The 21,412-nt window shown below is 38.4% G+C and overlaps 1 protein-coding gene across 1 annotated transcript in view; it reads right to left on the bottom strand.

Annotated features, from left to right (window-relative positions):
• The window catches only part of LOC109048462 (metal transporter CNNM4), a 48,554-nt gene that overhangs the window by 12,567 nt on the left and 14,575 nt on the right, over nt 1–21,412 (bottom strand). The window contains exon 5 of the mRNA XM_042723494.1: nt 20,550–20,646. Coding sequence (XP_042579428.1) covers nt 20,550–20,646 — 97 coding nt within the window. The remainder of the gene's footprint in view (nt 1–20,549; nt 20,647–21,412) is intronic.

Here is a 21,412-nt window from a genome sequence, read left to right as displayed (position 1 = left end):
TCAGATTCGTGCCATGACTAAGGCCAATATTACCCAACCATTCGTTTGTCCAGTCAACTTCATTACAGGCATCGGTATGTGTCTGCTGTAACATAATCACATCCGCTTTTTTAAGGTGTAAATACTTAAATAAAGTAGTTCTCTTCTGTACATCCCTACAGCCATTTATATTTAAAGATCCGATGTTAAAGGAAGCCATGAGGATTAAAAAAGAGAAAAGACACATAATCCAATATATCCTGTTCATCATGACTCTTTAAGGGGTTTTTTCAGTCTTTTTCCTGACAGCACTCACAAACTTTTTAAGTCGGTAGCGCTTAGGCCTGATCTAGTTTCATCTAAAGTGGCCTTCTTCATGGCAACTAGCGAGGACTCAACAAAAAGCCTTAAATCAACAAAGAACATTTCGATCTCTGGCTTTCTCTGATTTTTTGTTGCATTTAAAAAGTCATTAATTTGTTCCACAGTATAATAACGAGACTTTGCAACTCTCCCAACAATACTTCCCTGTGAATTAGTTTCAGACAATTCATCAGCAATTGACTCTGAATAATCACCGTCCGAATCACTATCCATTACTTGCGATTTTGAAGCATCAATGTCAGACACGTTACTACTTAATGCCTGCGTCTCATTCAAGCCATCACTCACTATAGGCCGATCTTGGTCTCTAGGTTGCTCTAACTCAACAACAGCCTGCCCACTGTCGTTAGTTCCACTCTGTCCAGCATCAGCTATTTTATCAACAATCTCATTTATATCACCACTACAACCTTGATGCAACTGCTCTCCGATGTCAGTAAGCGCAGGCCTTTCCGCGCTCGGATCAGGCGCTGCACTTTCACTAGTCACTTCAGACAGATCGCTACTCTCTGGAGCATTCAAAATATGCCCTGAATTCGATTCAACTCCATTTCTTGCCGTTTGAGCCTCTTTAACCAGAGGACAGGCTGTTTTAATGTGACCATATTTTCCACAAATAAAACATTTCATGGACTCAGTGCTAATAAAGATTGTGTAATCTTTTCCAAGCACCGTTAGTTTAACCGACACATCAAGCGTTGCAAATTCAGCACTCAATATCATAACAGCCTGACGTCTGAATGACATGACATGTTTTAACTCCGGGGTTTTCAAACCCAGAGGAATCATTTTAATCGTCCCAACCAATTTTCCATAACGATTTAAAATATCCTCAAGCGCTTTATCAGAGATAAACGGAGGTACATTTGACAACATTACCTTTTTCGATAGGTTAGACAAGGGTAATACAGGAACAAAACCATCATTAACAGTCAAACCGCACTCCACTAAGTGATTGACCATTTCAACTTCTTTCAGAAAAACAACCATTGCTTTATTCATTCTAGAAGCAGACATGATGTTTTGTGCACCTATTTCTCTGCCAATTGCAACCAAAACGTTCTCAATAGACACTGATGCATCTGTCGGCATGCACTTGCACGCATGCCGAGCAGACAAACAGGAAAAACAATCGGAGTTTGAGCCCATCTCTATCAGCTATGCTGACAGAAGTCAGCACCCCGACTCTCTATCCTCTAATCCAAAGCAATATTCAAAAGGAATAAACCCAGAAAATAAGGAAAAGTTTGAAACTTACTCAAGAACGCCACACACTCTTCCACTCACACGCTCTCCACAGCCACTCCGCACATGCGCACGAGACACAGAGAGACAGAGAGAGAGAGACAGGTGATGAGGACGAGAGACACTCACTGAGAGAGAGAGAAGAGAGAGAGAGAGACAGGTGATGAGGACGAGAGACACTCTCTGAGAGAGAGAGAAGAGAGAGAGAGAGACAAATAAATGGTAGAATCAAAGGAGATTCCTGTGGACAATTTACATATAGCTCAGATCTCGGGAACAGTGTTGTAGATTATGCTATATCAAATATAAGCCCTTCCCATTTCAGTGCATTTACCATCAAAGCTCAGTCGCCCCTGTCTGATCACAGCCAGATCAATCTCTTCATTAAAGGGGAAAACAGCAAATCAAGGGCAATTCATAAAAAGCCAATTCATCTACATAAACTCAAAACACCATATAGATGGACTCGTAGTGCTGCTGAAACATATATTAAAGAATTGAAGTCAAATGAAATTGTCAATTCCATAACACTATTTAACAATTCAACATATGATAATAATTGGAAAGGAATAAATTTAGCAATTAAACATATTAATGACATTTTTGAAAATATATCAAAAAAGGCTCATTTAAATGAAACTACCACATATAAACACAAAAATAGAGCTAAACAAAAACCTTCTGAAAAGTGGTTTGACCATGAATGTAAAACAATAAGACAAGAGCTACGATTCATTTCAAATCAAAAACACAAAGATCCGGTCAACTTAGAATTACGCTCAAAACACTCAGAACTCCTGAAACAATACAAAAACACAGTGAGACAGAAGAAACTGGATTATTATAACAGCACACTTCAGAAGATGGAAAACTCAATTGATCAGGGTCAGTTCTGGAGCATGTGGAACAGTCTGAACAAGACAAAGCCACAAGAGTTAGCCATGCAAGATGGTCAGATTTGGAAAGATTATTTTGAGAAGCTCTATACACATCAAACTGACCCTCTGAATAATCCCAACCAGTTAAAAGTCCTCGAAAAATTGAATGCTCTTGAATCATGCATCAAATACAACCAAAATCCACTAGATTATCCAATAACCCAACAAGAACTTAGTGGAAAACTGAAATCCCTCAAATGTAAGAAGTCCTGTGGCCCTGACAACATAAAGAATGAGATACTTAAAAACAGCTCTCCTGAATTGCAAATTGCATTAATCAAACTTTTTAATTTGATTTTGAGTTCAGGTGTTTTTCCTGAGGTCTGGAACACAGGACTCATCTCTCCTATCTTTAAAAGTGGAGACAAAACCGATCCTAATAACTACAGAGGGATCTGTGTAACCAGTAATTTGGGAAAAGTATTTTGCTCTATAATCAACTCTCGGATTTCATCTTTCTTAAAGCAGCACAATGTCATCAGCAAATCTCAGATTGGCTTCCTCCCTAAACATCGAACCACTGACCATATTCACACACTACACACGCTAATAAATCAACATGTACACCAAAAGAAAGATGGAAAAATATTTGCATGCTTTATAGATTTTAAGAAGGCTTTTGACTCCATTTGGCATAATGGTTTGTTTTATAAAATCATTCAAAGTGGCATAGGGGGTAAAATATATGACTTAATTAAAAACATGTATAACCAAAAATAAATGTGCAGTAAAAATTGGACAGCAAAGGACAGACTATTTTCCTCAACAGCGAGGAGTGAGACAGGGCTGCTGCCTCAGCCCGACTTTATTTAAAATGTATATCAATGAACTGGCAGATCTACTGGACCAATCAAACAGTCCAGGGCTACAATTATTTGACACAGAAGTCAAATATTTACTGTATGCAGACGACTTGCTAATTCGATCTAAACACCAGAAGGTCTCCAGAACAACCTTGACATTTTAACTACATACTGCCAGGATTGGGCCTTAGACATCAACATCCCAAAAACTAAGATTATGATATTTCAGAAAAAACCCAGAAATCTAGAACATAAACATTTATTTACTTTAAACAACACCGCACTTCAACATGCTTTACAATATACTTATCTTGGTCTGGTTTTAAACTCCCACTGGAAATTTCAAACTGGCAATTAAAACATTACTTATAAAAGCCCGCAGGGCACTGCACGCTATACGAATTAAATTATTCAAAATAAACATCACAATCAGAATTTTGGACAAAGATCTTCGATAGTGTCATTCTGCCCATTGCCCTGTACGGAAGCGAGATCTGGGGCCCAGCGAGTAACTCCAGCCATAAAGACTGGCACAAACAGCCTTTAGAAGCTCTGCATGTCGAGTTCTGCAGAAGCATCCTGCATGTGCACAGAAACACTCCTAATAACGCCTGCAGAGCAGAGTTAGGCCGTCTCCCCCCTAAATCTAATCATTAAAAAAAGAGTTTTAAAGTTTTGGACCCACTTAAACTCTAGTTCGGAAGATTCTCTTCATTTTAAAGCACTAAAAACACAAAAAAAGAGTGCTCATAAAAGTCATCTTTGTGTAATGGTGTCAGACCTGACTAACAAAGCACTCGATATCACCAATCCTGAAAAACATAGAATCAAGGAAATTATGAATGAAGAGAAGGAGACATACATACAGTATTGGAAAGAACAAACCAAAGACCAAAGTCGTCTCCAGTGTTATCTGAAACTCAACAGAGAGTACAGTATGGCTGACTATCTGCTCTCAGTCAGGAATATAACACACAGACATTTACTGACCAAGTACAGACTGAGTGACCACCAGCTGGCCATAGAGAGAGGACGACACAGAAAGACCTGGTTACCTAGAGAAGAGCGAGTCTGTAACGAATGTAGATCAGGATCAGTTGAGACGGAGGAGCACTTCCTCCTCCACTGTGACAAATACACATCCTTAAGAGACGCACTGTACAGTCAAATACAGCAGAACACTCCTGAGTTCCAGTCACTCCGTGAACATGACAAATTAAAAATATTACTAGGTGAAGGACCTGCTTCCTCTTTGGTAGCACATTATATTTACAAATGCCACAAACTAAGAGGTAAAGAGTGAACACATCTACATTAGTAATACCATCAGTGTTTATTTGAATATGTGTGTGTGTATGTATGTATATGTATATGTATATATTGATGTATTTTACATGTATTTTTGTTTAATGGATATATATTATATGTGTTTTTGTTTTTGTTTTGTTTATTCTGCTATGTACAATGCTTTGGCAATATGTACCTAAGTATGTCATGCCAATAAAGCAATATGAATTGAATTGAATTGAATTGAATTGAATTGAATTGAATTGAATTGAATTGACAGGTGATGAGGACGAGAGACACTCACTGAGAGAGAGAGAAGAGAGAGAGAGAGACAGGTGATGAGGACGAGAGACACTCACTGAGAGAGAGAAGAGAGAGAGAGAGACAGGTGATGAGGACGAGAGACACTCACTGAGAGAGAGAAGAGAGAGAGAGACAGACAGGTGATGAGGACGAGAGACACTCACTGAGAGAGAGAGAAGAGAGCGAGAGACAGGTGATGAGGACGAGAGACACTCACTGAGAGAGAGAAGAGAGAGAGAGAGAGAGAAAGACAGAGGCTGCCAGTGTAGAGAGGACGAGAGACACTCACTGAGGAGAGAGAGAAGAGATAGAGAGACAGGTGATGAGGACGAGAGAACACTCACTGAGAGAGAGAGAGAAGAGAGAGAGAGACAGGTGATGAGGACGCACTAAGACACTCACTGAGAGAGAGAAGAGAGAGAGAGAGACAGGTGATGAGGGACTAGAGACACTCACTGAGAGAGAGAGAAGAGAGCGAGAGACAGGTGATGAGGACGAGAGACACTCACTGAGAGAGAGAAGAGAGAGGAGAATGGAGACACTCACAGGAGTGATGAGAGAGCGACAGGCTCGGTGTGAGGACGAGATACACTCACTGAGACAGAGAGAGAAGAGAGAGAGAGACAGGTGATGAGGACGAGAGACACTCACAGAGAGTGAGAGAGAGAGAGAGAGAGAGAGAGACAGGTGATGAGGACGAGAGACACTCACTGAGAGTGAGAGAGAGAATCGCAGAGAGAGAGAGAGAGAGACAGGTGATGAGGACGAGAGACACTCACTGAGAGAGAGAGAAGAGAGAGAGAGAGACAGGTGATGAGGACGAGAGACACTCTCTGAGAGAGAGAGAAGAGAGAGAGAGACAGGTGATGAGGACGAGAGACACTCACTGAGAGAAAGAAGAGAGAGAGAGAGACAGGTGATGAGGACGAGAGACACTCACTGAGAGAGAGAGAAGAGAGAGAGAGACAGGTGATGAGGACGAGAGACACTCACTGAGAGAGAGAGAAGAGAGAGAGAGACAGTGTGATGAGGACGAGAGAGACACTCACTGAGAGAGAGAGAGAGAGAGAGAGAGAGAAACAGGTGATGAGGACGAGAGACACTCACTGAGAGAGAGAGAAGAGAGAGAGAGACAGGTGATGAGGACGAGAGACACTCACTGAGAGAGAGAGAAGAGAGAGAGAGACAGGTGATGAGGACGAGAGACACTCAATTCAATTCAATTCAATTAGCTTTATTGGCATGACAAAAGTACACTCTCTGAGAGAGAGAGAAGAGAGAGCGAGACAGGTGATGAGGACGAGAGACACTCACTGAGAGAGAGAAGAGAGAGAGAGACACAGGTGATGAGGACGAGAGACACTCACTGAGAGAGAGAAGAGAGAGAGAGAGACAGGTGATGAGGACGAGAGACACTCACTGAGAGAGAGAAGAGAGAAGCTGCAACCACCCTACAAGTGGACCAATAACAGCACAGAAAATTATCAAAATGCAATAGAAAGTCAAACGATCAAATTATTATTGGAAAAATTTATAATGAACACATATTCACAAAATAAATTAGGAATAAATCTGGCACTTAGTGACATTACCAAAATATTCCACCAATCAGCATCCATGTGCAATTTGAAAAATAAATCTTCAAAAAGGAAACCAAAAAACACCAAAGAAATGTGGTTTGACAGTGAGTGCAAAAATATCCGAACAACAGTAAGAAATCTTTCAAATCAAAAACACAGAGATCCTGACAATGAAGAACTCCGCCATCAATATCACGAAGCCCTTCGACTGTACAAACAAACTCTACGAGTAAAAAAGGAAGAACACACAGAACAATTATTTCAAGCAATGGAGGAGTCAATAAATACCAGTAACTTCTGGAGCAACTGGAACACGCTCTATAGGCCACAACAGGAAGACCTGGTCATTCAAAACGGGAACATATGGAGGACACACTTTGAAAATCTGTACAAAACAACTGAAACAAATCCTGCTCGAAATGAATTAAAAACCAAATTAGAAATCCTAAAAGAAAACATTAAAGACAATCAGAACCCCCTGGATTTCCCAATCACAGTAAATGAGCTGACAGACAGACTACATGCACTAAAACCCAACAAGGCATGTGGCATTGATGGAATACTGAACGAAATGATCAAATACACCAATGACCAATTCAGAACCGCAATAATCAAATTATTCAACTTTGTTTTGAGAGTAGGATATTTCCCCCGACACCTGGAACCAAGGCCTAATTACACCAATCTTTAAACAAGGAGACAAATATGAGCCAAACAATTACAGAGGCATATGTGTCAATAGCAACCTGGGGAAAATATTCTGTTCGATTATTAATACAAGATTACAAAACTTTCTCAAAACCCACAAAATCCTGGACAAAAGTCAAATTGGATTTCTGCCCAAACACAGAACGTCGGACCACATCTACACCCTCCACACAATCATTGATAGACATGTATACCAAAATAAATCCAAAATCTTTGCTTGCTTTATTGACTTTGAGAAGGCTTTCGATTCGATCTGGCACGAAGGACTCTTCCTAAAACTACTGGAAAATGGGATTGGAGGGAAAACCTTTGATTTAATCAGCACCATGTATAAAAACATACATGTACTGTAAAAATTGGAAATAAACGAACAGAATTTTTCTCCCAACAACGAGGAGTCAGACAAGGTTGCCCACTGAGCCCCACTCTATTTAACATATATATAAACGAATTAGCCAAAGCCTTAAATAATTCCACTGCCCCCGGCCCAACCCTGACGGAATCAGAAGTTAAATGTCTCCTCTTCGCAGATGATTTAGTCATTCTGTCAAAAACAAAAGAGGGACTACAGCAGCTCCTCGACGTCGTAGAGACATTCAGTCATACGTGGGCTCTCAAAATTAACCTCGCAAAAACTAAAATAATGATTTTTCAAAATAGATCCAGATGTAGGGAAAATAAATACATCTTTCGTGCAGGAAACCAAGTCCTCCAACACGGGATTAAAACTGAGTTCAACAGGGAACTTCAATCTGGCTGTGAATGAACTGAAGGCAAAAGCAATGAGAGTCTTCTACATGATTAAAAATACTATTCGACATGAAATTCCAATTCAAACCTGGCTAAAAATCCTAAAAGCAATAATTGAACCAATTGCTCTGTATGGCAGCGAGATATGGGGACCTCTAAAAACCCAAGATTTCTCTAAATGGGAAAAAGAGGAAATCGAAACTCTGCATACACAAATTTGTAAAAACATCCTAAAAGTAAACAGAGCAACACCAAACAACTCGTGCAGAGCTGAATTAGGACAATACCCCTTATTGATCAGTATCCAGAAAAGAGCTGTGAAGTTCTACCAGCACCTGAAGCGCAGCGAGCCGAGCTCATACCAGGCTGAAGCCCTGCGGTGTCAGGAGCAGAACCGGCACCGGAGCGCACTCTCACAGCTGATGCTCAAACTACAGCCAGACCAGCACAGCACCATCTGGCCAAACCAAATTATACAACTACAAAAACAAAACTACATCACCTATTGGAAAGATGCTACTAAATCACAAAAGAAGATGGAACTCTATTTAAAGCTGAAGAGAGAGTATAAACCAGCAGAATACCTGAGCTGTGTGAAAGAGCATAAATTGAGAAAGACCCTAAGCAGATATAGACTGAGCGATCACCGTCTGGCTGTAGAGAGAGGACGGCACAGGCAGAGATGGCAGCCGAGAGAGCAGAGACTGTGTTCACTGTGCTCTCAGAGAGAGCTGGAGACAGAAGAACACTTCCTCATTCACTGTGATCACTATCACAGCATTAGATCACACTATTTCACCAGATTCCAACAACTAGAACCACATTTTATGGCATTACCAAATTCAGAGAAATTAAATCATATTTTGGGAGAAAACTCTATCTCAATCACAACAGCAGCAAAGTATGTAACAGCCTGCCACAAACTACTAGAGTCAGCCAGTGGACAAAACTAAAGTCTGAATGTTGAGACAAATACACACAAGTGTGTTTTTTATTTTTTATTTGATTTTAATTTGTTGTTATTTTTATTTATTGATTTATAAATGTATTCATGCATTTGTTTACTGATTGATTTTATTGATTATTTGTTCACTGCCTATGTAATGGCCAATGCTTTGGCAATACTGTACAAGTTATGCCAATAAAGCTCAATTGAATTGAATTGAGAGAGAGAGAGAGAGAGAGACAGGTGATGAGGACGAGAGACACTCACTGAGAGAGAGAGAAGAGAGAGAGAGAGACAGGTGATGAGGATGAGAGACACTCACTGAGAGTGAGAGAGAGAGAGAGAGAGAGAGAGGTTGAACAAAGCTTTATTATAACATTAATCCAGAATTTACAACAACATCATAACTCAGTGGTTTTCAACCTGTGACCCCGGCCCCCTAGTGGGTCGCGATGGTATTGCAGGTGGGCCGCCAATTACTATTAAAATAATATTGTTAATACATGTAAAAATGTCTAGTTCAAAAATTGCCGTCCATTCTAGGGCTGTGCGATAGAAATTGTCATAAAATCACGATTTGAGTGTGCGCGATTTCTAAATCGCTTTATAGCATGATTTTCCGCGGCCCTGACCTCCCGCAGTATGCTGTCCGATCCAATCAGAATGCAACGCGCCTAGCGCGAGAACAGAACAGACTGGGAATATACCTTCGGAACTTCAGGTTCACACTCTGTCTGTGATGCGCCTTTTTTTCCGAGCCCATGTTAACTGATCAGAGCGTTCACACTGCACGCGGTAAAAGGGTAGAAATAAAAACGTGTGAAAAGAATTAATATCGAGCACATGAGCATAGAGAGAGTTGTGAGTGCACAGGACGCAGTTTAAGAGAGAGGAGACACGTTTTAAGTGCGCGCACTTTCTCCGGGCGAGAGCAGCGTGTATCTGAGCACGCGCGTCTGGTTTTGTGACAGAGCAAAAGAAATCTGCGTGCGTGCGGACAGATTCGCGCTCGCGCATTATTTTTCAAAACAACCGCGTTACAATAATGCGCTCTCGCTGCTGCTTCTGCACCGCATACACATACTGTATACGCACTGCAAACGGAGTAGGCCTACGTGTGAACCTGTATAATGTATAACAAATCTATTTCAACACCAGAGGCACCGCTACAATTAATGAGCTCTATAAACAATGTATGGCAAAAAAGAAAAAATGTCCCTGGACACAGGATTTATTTATTTATATTTTTTTGCCTAGAAATTTTGTTACACCTTTACTATAGTGATTATTTTGACTTACGTCTGTTCTATAGATGTTACAACTTTTTGATAAAGCTCTAATTGGTTTTCTTTTGGAAATATGTTTCAAATTCATACTGAATGCATTCATGACTGTAAAGCATGTCTGGGTGTCAAAATTGTGATTAAAATCGAAATCGCAAAATTGATCAAAGAAATCATGATAGGTATTTTTTTTTGTCCATATCGCACAGCCCTAGTTCATTCGGTAAATACAGTTAACAATCTAGCTTCTGAGTACTAAGTTATTAACCCAACAATAGCGGGGTCAGTTCATTTTTTGCAGTGGGCCGCGCAAACATATGTGTTTGGTTGTGTGGGCCGCGAGTTGAAAAAGGTTGAGAACCACTGTCATAACTGTTATTTTCTCAACAACTATTAGAATAAGTTTAAAAAGTAAAAACTAGAACTCCATCATCAATAACACATAAAACCTCAATAATACCCCAAATTCCTAAAAAAAAAACTCTCAACATTATTAATTATTTTATAATATAAAAATTCGATTTTTATCCTTGCTTTTACCATACACTTCAACATTATTTCTGCATCTATTGAACCAAGCTCTAATTCTTTATTTTTCCTCATTTTCCACATGGCAAGCTTAGCTGTACCAATTAAATCATTCAATAAACACAGTTTTCCTCTATCTACCACTTTGTATTTGAGTCCCCCAATAAAAACCTTATTGGAAAACACCTCACCGAAACCCTGAAACCAAGCATTAAGCAACCTTAAAAGACTTCCAAGTCTTGAACATCTTAAAATCAAGTGTTCTACAGTTTCCTCAACCCCACAAAACCTACACTCCCCCCCGACTGCTGGATTCAGATGTGCTACATGTCTGTTTGTAGCTATGGCCCCTGTGAATAATCCTCCACTGCAGATCAGCTGTCCGCTTATACAGGGCTCGCCACCTATCCCTCACTAGAAAGTCTGGCTCCATAGTCTCAATCCACTTTGAAAAACTGTGCCTGCTGAGTGAGTTCTTATGAATGACTTTTACTGTAACATAGTACAATGCTTTTTTCAACGCCATGTCAAACTCTTCCAGTTGCGGCGTTTTAAAAAAACAGTATAGATCCATCAAATCCATCTTCCTGTTCTCCACGGACAGCAGGTCTTACTTTAAACCTTGAGAAATATCCTTTCAATATCCTGCTGTGCCTTCCCTCCAGCAACTAGCTTCCTGTAACTGCTTGCCAGAACAGCAAAAATTTAATCTCTCAGTTTCGAAGCAATTCTTGTTGAGCATAAACCAGACAAGTTTTTAAAAGTTTCCATTGAACTCCATCCACCATTATCCAGTAAATGCCCAAGTTTTGTTCTTTATAAGAGTTCTCCCAATGCTTACTGACAACAAAAATCTGGTCCGAATCAGTGGATTATTAAATAAGGGTTCCTCATTAATCCAGTCCCCAGATTCATCCAACTTTCTCTCCACTTTCAAGATCTTACTCCAAGCTTGTAACATTGATTTATAACAGGAAGTGAGATTATCCAGTCTCAGCCCATCCATTTCCAGTAAAAAAACAGGTGTTTTATCTAGTCCAAAATGTTCAACCTTCTGCAGAAATTCACATGCCATCTGTATCCATGATAAATCCTCCTGATAAAGCAGTTTCTGTACTGTTTGCAGTCTGAAAGAAACCATTCGACTCTTCACATGCACCAGACCTTGACCTCCTTTATGTACTGGTAAGTAGAGTAGAGCCCGACCGATATATCGGCCGGCCGATATTATCGGCCGATATGAGCTAATTGCATTTAAATCGGCATCGGCGTTTATAACAACCGATGAAACATGAGAAACAGAGTCTCATGCTTCACTCATGTTATGAGTGTTGCATAGTTTGCCCACCAGAGGGAGCTCTGCAACTCCCCAGTTGACAACAGCGCCAGAAATCCACTACAGAAGAAAGCTATCAGCCGAGCCACTGAGATGTACTCTTTTCACGGTGAGTTTGTCGTTCGTCATGTGAAATGATTGTAGATTTAGTTCATACACTGTATATAAAAACAGTGTGGTAGTTATAGCTAACGGTCCTAACATTATCACTTCTAAATATTCTGTAACATCACTTACAGCCGCTAATGCATTGCTATATTAGATTAGCCACAAAGCTAATACCATGTTTATCAGTGGAAGAGCGCGAACATTAATAAGAGGTCAAACTATAACGTTAGCGTTTAACTTATTCTAAATATATCTGCAGTGTTTCCCACATAATGACCGGCGTAACTGTGGCAGGGGGGCGCGTGTAGTCAATGACTAGAAGTTATGTACAGCGTGCCCTCGAAAAAAACAACAACTGTTACGTTATTCTAACGCTAACATAGCTTCCTTTTTAGCAGGCCCCTTAAATGCTTGCTATTAACTTGTTTGAATGTGGTTCTTCTCAAAATTGACAGCGGTGTGTTCATGACACTAACGTTAACCAATCAATTCGAATTGATTCCGTAATCTTCCGGTAACAGTAGGCTAACTTTACGTTCGCCAGCGCATGACGATGTTTTGATTCAGACTGCACAAAGAGAAGAGGAGAAGATATACGGGTCCGTTGTGAATGTGTCTGTGAGAGCAAATATAGTGTAGTTACAGTAACTACAGTAGGTGCGTCAGAAATGATTAAACCAGAGGGGACATGTAAATAAATGTGAGCTGAACAAGCGCTTTTTTTTCTTCTTTTTTTAAGATTGTGTTTCAAAGCAGCTTTACAGACATATCAGGAAAATGTTGTAATAATATAGTTAAATATAAGTAGGTAAAAGGTAATACCTATTGCTTGACAAATAAAAATATATATATATATATATTTCTCTATATTTCTCATTTTTGCCTATGTAGGAGATCCCTGTTTATTATTATTATAATTCTAATGATGACATGAGTAATGATACATGGTGATATTATTAATACACATGCTTATTCTTTCTCTGTCTCTCTTTCTGCCCTACAGATGGCTGAAAAAGGTGAACGCTGTAGCAGCAAAGTGTGGGGACTACTTCTGCAAAGATTCCTCTAATGCAGTGTTCTTTTGATCATTAAAAAATATATACTTTTGATGTGCAATTGTTTAGTCATTGAGACTGTAATCTAAGACTTTTTTTTAACATAATCCCTTCTGGAAAATGGTTTATACAGCCCCACATACATAGAACAGGCAGATATTTTGCTATTGAATGTTGTGTAAGTGTAGTTTATAGGAAATGGGTCTAATATCCAGTTTATTTTCAAAATCAAAATATCGGCTTATAAATCGGCTCTTTTCGAGTTAAAATCGGCATCGGCATCGGCCCCCAAAAATCCATATCGGTCGGGCTCTAAAATAGAGTACTGCAGCTCGAGTCCAGCTCTTCTGCAGCTTAGTGGCAGTTGTCCTTTATCCAAACTATCACTTAAAACTGCAAGTAGATCTTCTCCTAACAAATGCCAAAATGCTTTATAAAATTCAGCAGGCAACCCATCTAAACCTGGTGCTTTACCATTTTTCATACTCTGCAAAGCGTTAAAAACTTCATCTATTGTTAAAGGACATACCAGTTTTGCATATGAATCCTCATTCACTTTAGGAAGCTGATCTGCCACAAACTCAGCCATTAACTGGCCATCCACAAAACTGTGGGTATACAGCTCCTTATAAAAACTAACAGCCCTTTTATGTCAGCATCAGAAACCTCAGTAAGAACTTTTCCATCTTCTGACCTTAAACACTGAATAGTTTTTTGACGGGCATCCATTTCAGAAAGACTCTGAAATCTGGATCTAACCAGTGCCCCCTGAGACCTTTAGATCTGCTAATATTGCTTTTTTTTCCTTTAAGAGCCCGCAATTGGTTTTGATTTGCATTGGCTCCACTTAAAGTCTGAAGTTCCACGATATCCATCTCTAGACTTCTTATGGATTGAACCATGTCCCTAGGTCACATTAAAAGTGTACTGATTACAGAGTTTTTGTATCTGCACCTTCCCAATATCCCACCACTGCTGTATTGATGTAAAAGAAGACTTTTTAGATTTCCACCCCAACCAAAAAAAAGAAAAACATTAACAAAAATGGGAATCTTCAAGTAAAGCACTATTAAAATGCCAATAGGCACTCTTAATTTTAACAGAATTAATAAAAACACATGCTACTACCATTGAGTGATCAGAGAAACCAAAACAAGACTTAAAACATTGTTTCTGATATTTAAAACAATAAAACAGATCCAGTCTTGCTAAAGAGATAGAATTTTCTTTCACATGAGCCCATGTATATTGTCTTTCGTTACAATGAAAATTTCTCCACACATCACAAAGTTGCAGTTTTAATCATTTGATAATTAGTTTTTGATGCCATATGAAGTTCAATGTGATTTCCATCTAAATCATTGCTTGTACAATTAAAATCCCCACCCAGTACTAGAAAACTTTCCATATCACATTGTTTCAGACTACAACATAAAGTTTCAAGAAACAGCATTCTTTCCATTGACTTTACAGCAGCATAGACATTTATCAATTCCATAGTAACATTTTCAAACTTTGCTATTATCTTAATTAAACGGCCTTGTATTACTTCAATAACTTCATAAGATATTGGTAGGCAGGTCTTTGAGAACAAAACAGTCTTATGACTCAAAAAAATCTTTCCTTCCCACTCCTTCATCCATTCAACTTCATTTTCCTTTGTGCTGTGAGTCTCTCGCAAAAACATAACATCTATGTTTTTTAGTTTCATTAACTCATAAACTTGGGCTCTTTTACTTACATCCCTCGCCCCATTTACATTCAGGGAAGATATTTTAAAATTACTCATTATGAGGGATGAAAAAAGCACAAAAAACCAAATCCACATTACTCCATTATTCTTGTGACATATCATTATGTATTGTCTGAGGACGCACCCTTTGTACAATCTTTTTTTAAACGATACACCTCAGGGTTTGACAAACATACTTCACCTTTCTGCTTCATAAGAATTTTTGCTGAGTCAATGAATAACGAAAGATCAGGAATAAAATCTATAACCTCTACATTCCTCATTCTTTTGTACGCTGCAGAAACGGTTTCATTCTTTCCAAACTGTAACCACTGTAATCTTTACTCATATTTCCTTCAACTTCCACTTCAGAACAATCTCGCTCACTTTCTGAGCCAAACACTTCACTTACACTCGAGACTTCCCCAGAACTCTCAGTAACAATCACATCATGTGCCTTTTTCTTTGATGTATTTTCCATCTCACAAAGATTCGACTTCCTCTTCACTGCCGGCACTTAAAACACCTCTTCATCCTCTTTAAGTATTTCACCCTCCAACTCATCAAAAACAATATCCATCGTCCTGCATCCAAAGCATCTCATGCTCTCAGTTGTTACAAAGATCAGATAATCAAAACTATCAACTTTGAATTCTAAAGTAGTATTCAGTTCATCGATATCACTCCTCAAATCATATGCACCTGTCTACGGAAAGACACAACGTGCTTCAACAATGGAGATTTGCAGCCTAGGTGGATCTTCTTAATCACAGAAACCAACTGTCCATAACGAGATAATTCACGTTTCAGCGCTTCATCACTAAATAAACGGGGGCACATTAGAAAGCAACACTTTTCTCGCTGGATTAACAAGTGGGAAAACCTTAATCAAACTACCATTGAGGACTATCCCATTTGAACTATTGTGTTCACTTTTACAACTTTGTCCAAAAATAACACAACAGCGCCGTTCATTCGAGACGCCGAACGAATACTACTGTGACCAACCACCTCTCCTACCACTAACACACATTCTTCAACCGGCACTTTTATTCCATGCTGCCGGGTGAGATGCTCATAACTCTCCGTCTCTGCATTCGCCATGGCAGCCAAACCCCCCGCCACAATATTTTCAGTACTTTGTGACCATACACCATAAAAAGCTTAAATAAACCCAGTGAAAGAAACAACACTTAAGTAAACAGACCTTTGAAATGAGGAAAAGACACGACAGTCTCGCTCCGATTCACACTCCACTCACTCAGCAAACTCCCACGCAGAGAGAGAGAGAGAGAGAGAGAGATGATGAGGATGAGAGACACTCACTGAGAGAGAAAAGAGAGAGAGAGAGAGAGAGAGAGAGAGAGAGGGAAAAGAGAGGACACTGATGAGAGAGGACGAGAGGGACACTCATGAGAGAGAGAGAAGAGAGAGAGAGAGACCAGGTGATGAGGACGAGAGACACTCTCTGAGAGAGAGAGAAGAGAGAAGAGAGAGAGACAGGTGATGAGGACGAGAGACACTCACTGAGAGAGAGAGAGAGAAGAGAGAGAGAGACAGGTGATGAGGACTGAGAGACACTCACTGAGAGAGATGAGAAGAGAGAGAGAGAGAGAGAGAGACAGACAGGTGATGAGGACGAGAGACACTCACTGAGAAGAGAGACTAGAGAGAAGAGAGAGGAGAGACAGGTGATGAGAGAGAGAGAGGACACTCACTGAGAGAGAGAAGAGAGGAAGAGAGAGAGAGAGAGAAAGACAGTGGATGATGAGAGACGGAAGAGGACACTCACTGAGAGAGAAAGAGAGAGAGAGAGAGAGGAGAGGACAGGTGAAAAGAGAGAGAAGAGAGAGAGACAGAGAGACGGAAGAGAGTGAGAGGAGGACTGAGAGAGAGAGAGAGAGGAGAGAGAGGAGAGAGAGAGAGACAGGTGATGAGGACGAGAGACACTAGAGAGAGAAAGAAGAGAGAGAGAGAGACAGGTGATGAGGACGAGAGACACGCACGAGAGAGAGAGAGAGAAGAAGAGAGAGAGAGACAGGTGATGAGACAGACGGAGAGGTACACACTCACTGAGAGAGAGAAGAGAGGAGAAGAGAGAGAGAGACAGGTGATGAGGACGAGAGACACTCACTGAGAGAAAGAAGAGAGAGAAGAGAGAGAGAGACAGGTGATGAAGGACGAGAGAGCGAATGAGCACACCTCACTGAGAGAAAGAGAGAGAGAGAGAGAGAGACAGGTGATGAGGACGAGAGACACTGTCTTTTCCAGAGAGAGAGAGAGAGAAGAGAGAGAGAGAGACAGGTGATGAGGACGAGAGACACTCACTGAGAGAGAGAAGAGAGAGAAGAGAGAGAGAGACAGGTGATGCGATGAGGGACGAGAGACACTCACTGAGAGAGAGAGAAGAGAGAGAAGAGAGAGAAGAGAGAGAGAGACAGGTGATGAGGACGAGAGACACTCACTGAGAGAGAGAAGAGAGAGAAGAGAGAGAGAGACAGGTGATGAGGACGAGAGACACTCCCTGAGAGTGAAGAGAGAGAGATGGATGGGAAGTGTAAGACAGTATTGAAGAAGAGGGAAACACAGACAGACACGACTGTTCAGAAGTTTAGAGTCAGTGGCTCTCTAGTCTTTTTCTATTCTTTCTACTTCATTTATTTATTATTAAAGAAACTACATTTACTGCATTATACTAACCAAGAATTGTCACAGCAATCATCTCACTATAAAAAAAATCTAAAGTTGAGAAAACTTAAAAGTTTAAGGCAACCAGCTTCAGGAGATTTTAGAGTTTTCTCCACTTTTTGTTGTATATAAGCTGACAACAACAAGGCTGAGAAAACAGCCGGTCTCAGCTTTTGATTTTTTACAGTATACTGTGCTCATTTGTAAGCCGCTTAGGATAAAATCTTCTGCTAAATGATTAAATGTAAATGTATCACAGGAATAAATTTAATTTTAAAATATATTAAAATAGAAAACAGGTTTTTGAAATGATAATAAACTCACAATATCACTCCTTTTACTCTAATTTTGTGATCATACAAATGCAGCCTCGGTGAGCAGAAGAGATGATACGAATATTAAAAACATTAATCTTATCAAGTTTGAACGGTAGTGTACACACGAGCACAGACAGAAACACAAACACACAACTCATTCTGATGATGCTCCAAACATTCACGCTGCTCTCGTCTAAACAAGTCTGTGTGTGACCATACGCCAGAAACCCTGGACATCTCCCTCTCATCACGGATCTCAAATCTCATGCTCACACGTGACCGTCACAAGCTTGGCATCAGTGCGATTTTTTATGTTTTTTTTTAAAGAAGCTTCTTATGTTCATCAAAGCTGTACCTATTTAATCACAAATACAGAAAAAAAAAACTCAGAAATATTGCAATTTCTAATATTGGTTTTTTATTTTAATATGTGTTAAAGTGTAATTTATTTCTGTGATGTGCAGCTGTATTTTCAGCATCATTACTCCAGTCTTCAGTGTCACATGATCTTCAGAAATCATTCTAATATGATGATTTATTATCAGTGTTGAAAAATTTCTTTTTTTGGATCCTGTGATACTTTTTTCAAGATCCTTTGATGAATAAAAAATTAAAAAGAACAGTATTTAATCAAAATAAAAAAAAAATGTGTTCCAATATACACTACAGTTCAAAAGCTTGGCCTCAGTAAATGTTCAATTAAATTATTTTTTTTTAAGAAATGAATACTTTTATTCAGCAAGGATGTGTTCAATGGATAAAAAGTGATAGTAAAGATTTATATTGTTAGAAAAGATTTATATTTTGAATAAACACTGTTCTTTTTAACTTTTTATTGATCAAAGAATCCTGAAAAAAAGTATCACAGGTTCAAAAAATATAAGGCAGAACAACTGTTTTCAACACGGATAATAAATCATCATATCAGAATGATTTCTGAAGATCATGTGACACTGAAGACTGGAGGAATGATGCTGAAAATACAGCTGCGCATCACAGAAATACATTACTGTTTAACAGATATTAAAATAAGAAACCAATATTAGAAATGGCAATAATATTTTACAAAATCCTTTTTTTTCTTCTGTATTTATGATCAAATAAATACAGCCTTGATGTGCATTAGATGTAAGTGAATATGTGAGATACAAGAGCTACAGCACAGCAGATTTCAGATCCTCACACAAAGCAGTCATATTCCTTCAAGACACTTTCAATATTGCAAGAGCAGTATGAAATACTCTTATGATGATGTTTCTGTGGATTCCGTTTACTTTATTCTCTGACAAAGAGCAGCATCTACATCTCACCAAAATCTCCTTCAGTTTGGAACGACACAGGGTGAGAATATAATGACGATTCTCATTTATGGACAGAGAAAGACCACCAGAGGGCAGCAACCGACTGCTTTTTTAAATCCCAACAGGGAGAGATGGGTGCCTAGAAAAGTCCCAGTATCCCTCGTGTGATAATTATAATTATGAGTTAGTTAGATTAGTGCTTTAAAGAGAGTGTAGGATATGATCTTTACTGATATACAGTACAGACCAAAAGTTTGGAAACATTACTATTTTTAATGTTTTTGAAAGAAGTTTCTTCTGCTCAACAAGCCTGCATTTATTTGATCAAAAATACAGAAAAAAAATGTAATATTGTGATATATTATTACATTTTAAAATAATTGTTTTTAAAATTTATTATACTTTAAATTATCATTTATTTCTGTGATGCAAAGCTGAATTTTTAGGATCATTATCACACGATCCTTTAGAAATCATTCTAATATGATGATTCATTATCAAAGTTGGAAAAACAGTTCTGCTGCTTAATATTTTTTCAGAACATGTGATACTTTATTAGGATACTTTGATGAATAAAACAGTAAAACAAAAAAAAAAAAAAAAAAACGAAGCTATGTTTTTAAAATATAAATATTTTGTAATACAATATACACTACTGGTCAGTAATTTGGGGTCAGTAATTTTTTTTTCTTCTTTTTTTTAAATAAAATCAATACTTTTATTCAGCAAGGATGTGTTAAATTGATTAAAAGTGATAGTAAAGAAAATATATTATTAGAATATATATTATTATAATTATTATTTTTATTTTGAATAAATGCAGTTCTTTTTAACCTTTTATTCATCAAATATATTAGACAGCAGAACTGTTTCCAACACTCATTATAAATCAGAATATTAGAATGATTTCTAAATGATCATGTGATAGACTGGATGTTACATGTGACACTGAAGGCTGGAGTAATGATGCCTAGAAAATTCAGCTTTGCATCACAGGAATAAAATTATTTTTTTTTTCTAAAGTATATTCAAATAGAAAACTATTATTTTAAGTTGTAATAATATTTCAACAATATTACTGTTTTTTCTGTATTTTTGATCAAAAGTAAATGCAGGCTTGATGAGCAGAAGAAACTTCTTTCAAAAACATTAAAAATAGTAATGTTTCCAAACTTTTGGTCTGTACTGTACGTGAGGGGACTGTATGTAGCAGTGTACACACATGTTGTAGAGTGTGTGTGATTGTGACGTCTGTTATATTGTGTGTGTTTGTCTCACCTAGTGTTGGAGCGCTGAGAGCCATGACTCCATAGAAAGAGAACGGCCCCGTCTCAAACTTCATGTTCTCGCTCCCGGCCTCCACCTCCACACGACCCTGTGACCAGAAGAAGAAGCAGGATTCAAACACAGCTTCTCTTTCTGCGCCGCTATAACTCTCCGCTAAAAACAGGGATGCTCAAAACGACATATTTACAAAATCAATCAGAGAGTCATTAGTCTGAATGATCAGTCGCTCTTCAAAGACGTCTTGTGTGATTAGAGTTCACAGCTCTCTTTAATACAGAAGATTTTAACAAATAACTATAGGCTTTTGTTGCATAAATGTGACCTACTCTTTATGAATGAATAAATCACAGCAGCTGATTTGAAGCACAACAGTAAATAATTCTAAAAACTATCACCAATTCATCTTCAGAGCTGTGCCATTAAAAGAATGAAAGCTAAAACTCTAGTTCTGGACCTCACTGACTAGTCAAGATCTCTAATAAACACAATGTCATCGTCTCTCTCTTTTTTCAGATTTATCTAAAATCTAAAAGCCAATCTGCTATACTGTAACTTACACATTTCTTTAATTACATTTTGTTGTAGAATAAAAAAAGAAAATAAATCTTGTTTAGCTTTTAAGTTGTTTTCAGATTTTCAGAGGAAAAAAATATTGTGTAGATTTTTTGAAAAACAAAATCTTGTTGAATTCAATTGTTTTTAGAATTTTTTAAGAAAATAAAAGCCAATCTAAAAGCTAAACTTTATAATTATCCTTTATACTACATTGTTTTTAGATATTGCAAGGGAAAATAATCTTTTAGATTTAAACAAAAATATAAAATTAACCATATGCTTTTTTTTAATTAAACAGT

Source organism: Cyprinus carpio, chromosome B5, assembly GCF_018340385.1.
Source record: "Cyprinus carpio isolate SPL01 chromosome B5, ASM1834038v1, whole genome shotgun sequence".
NCBI classification, from domain to species: Eukaryota; Metazoa; Chordata; class Actinopteri; order Cypriniformes; family Cyprinidae; genus Cyprinus; species Cyprinus carpio.
The sequence above is the reverse complement of the archived record's forward strand: the minus strand, read 5'-3'. Positions and strand labels throughout refer to the sequence as shown.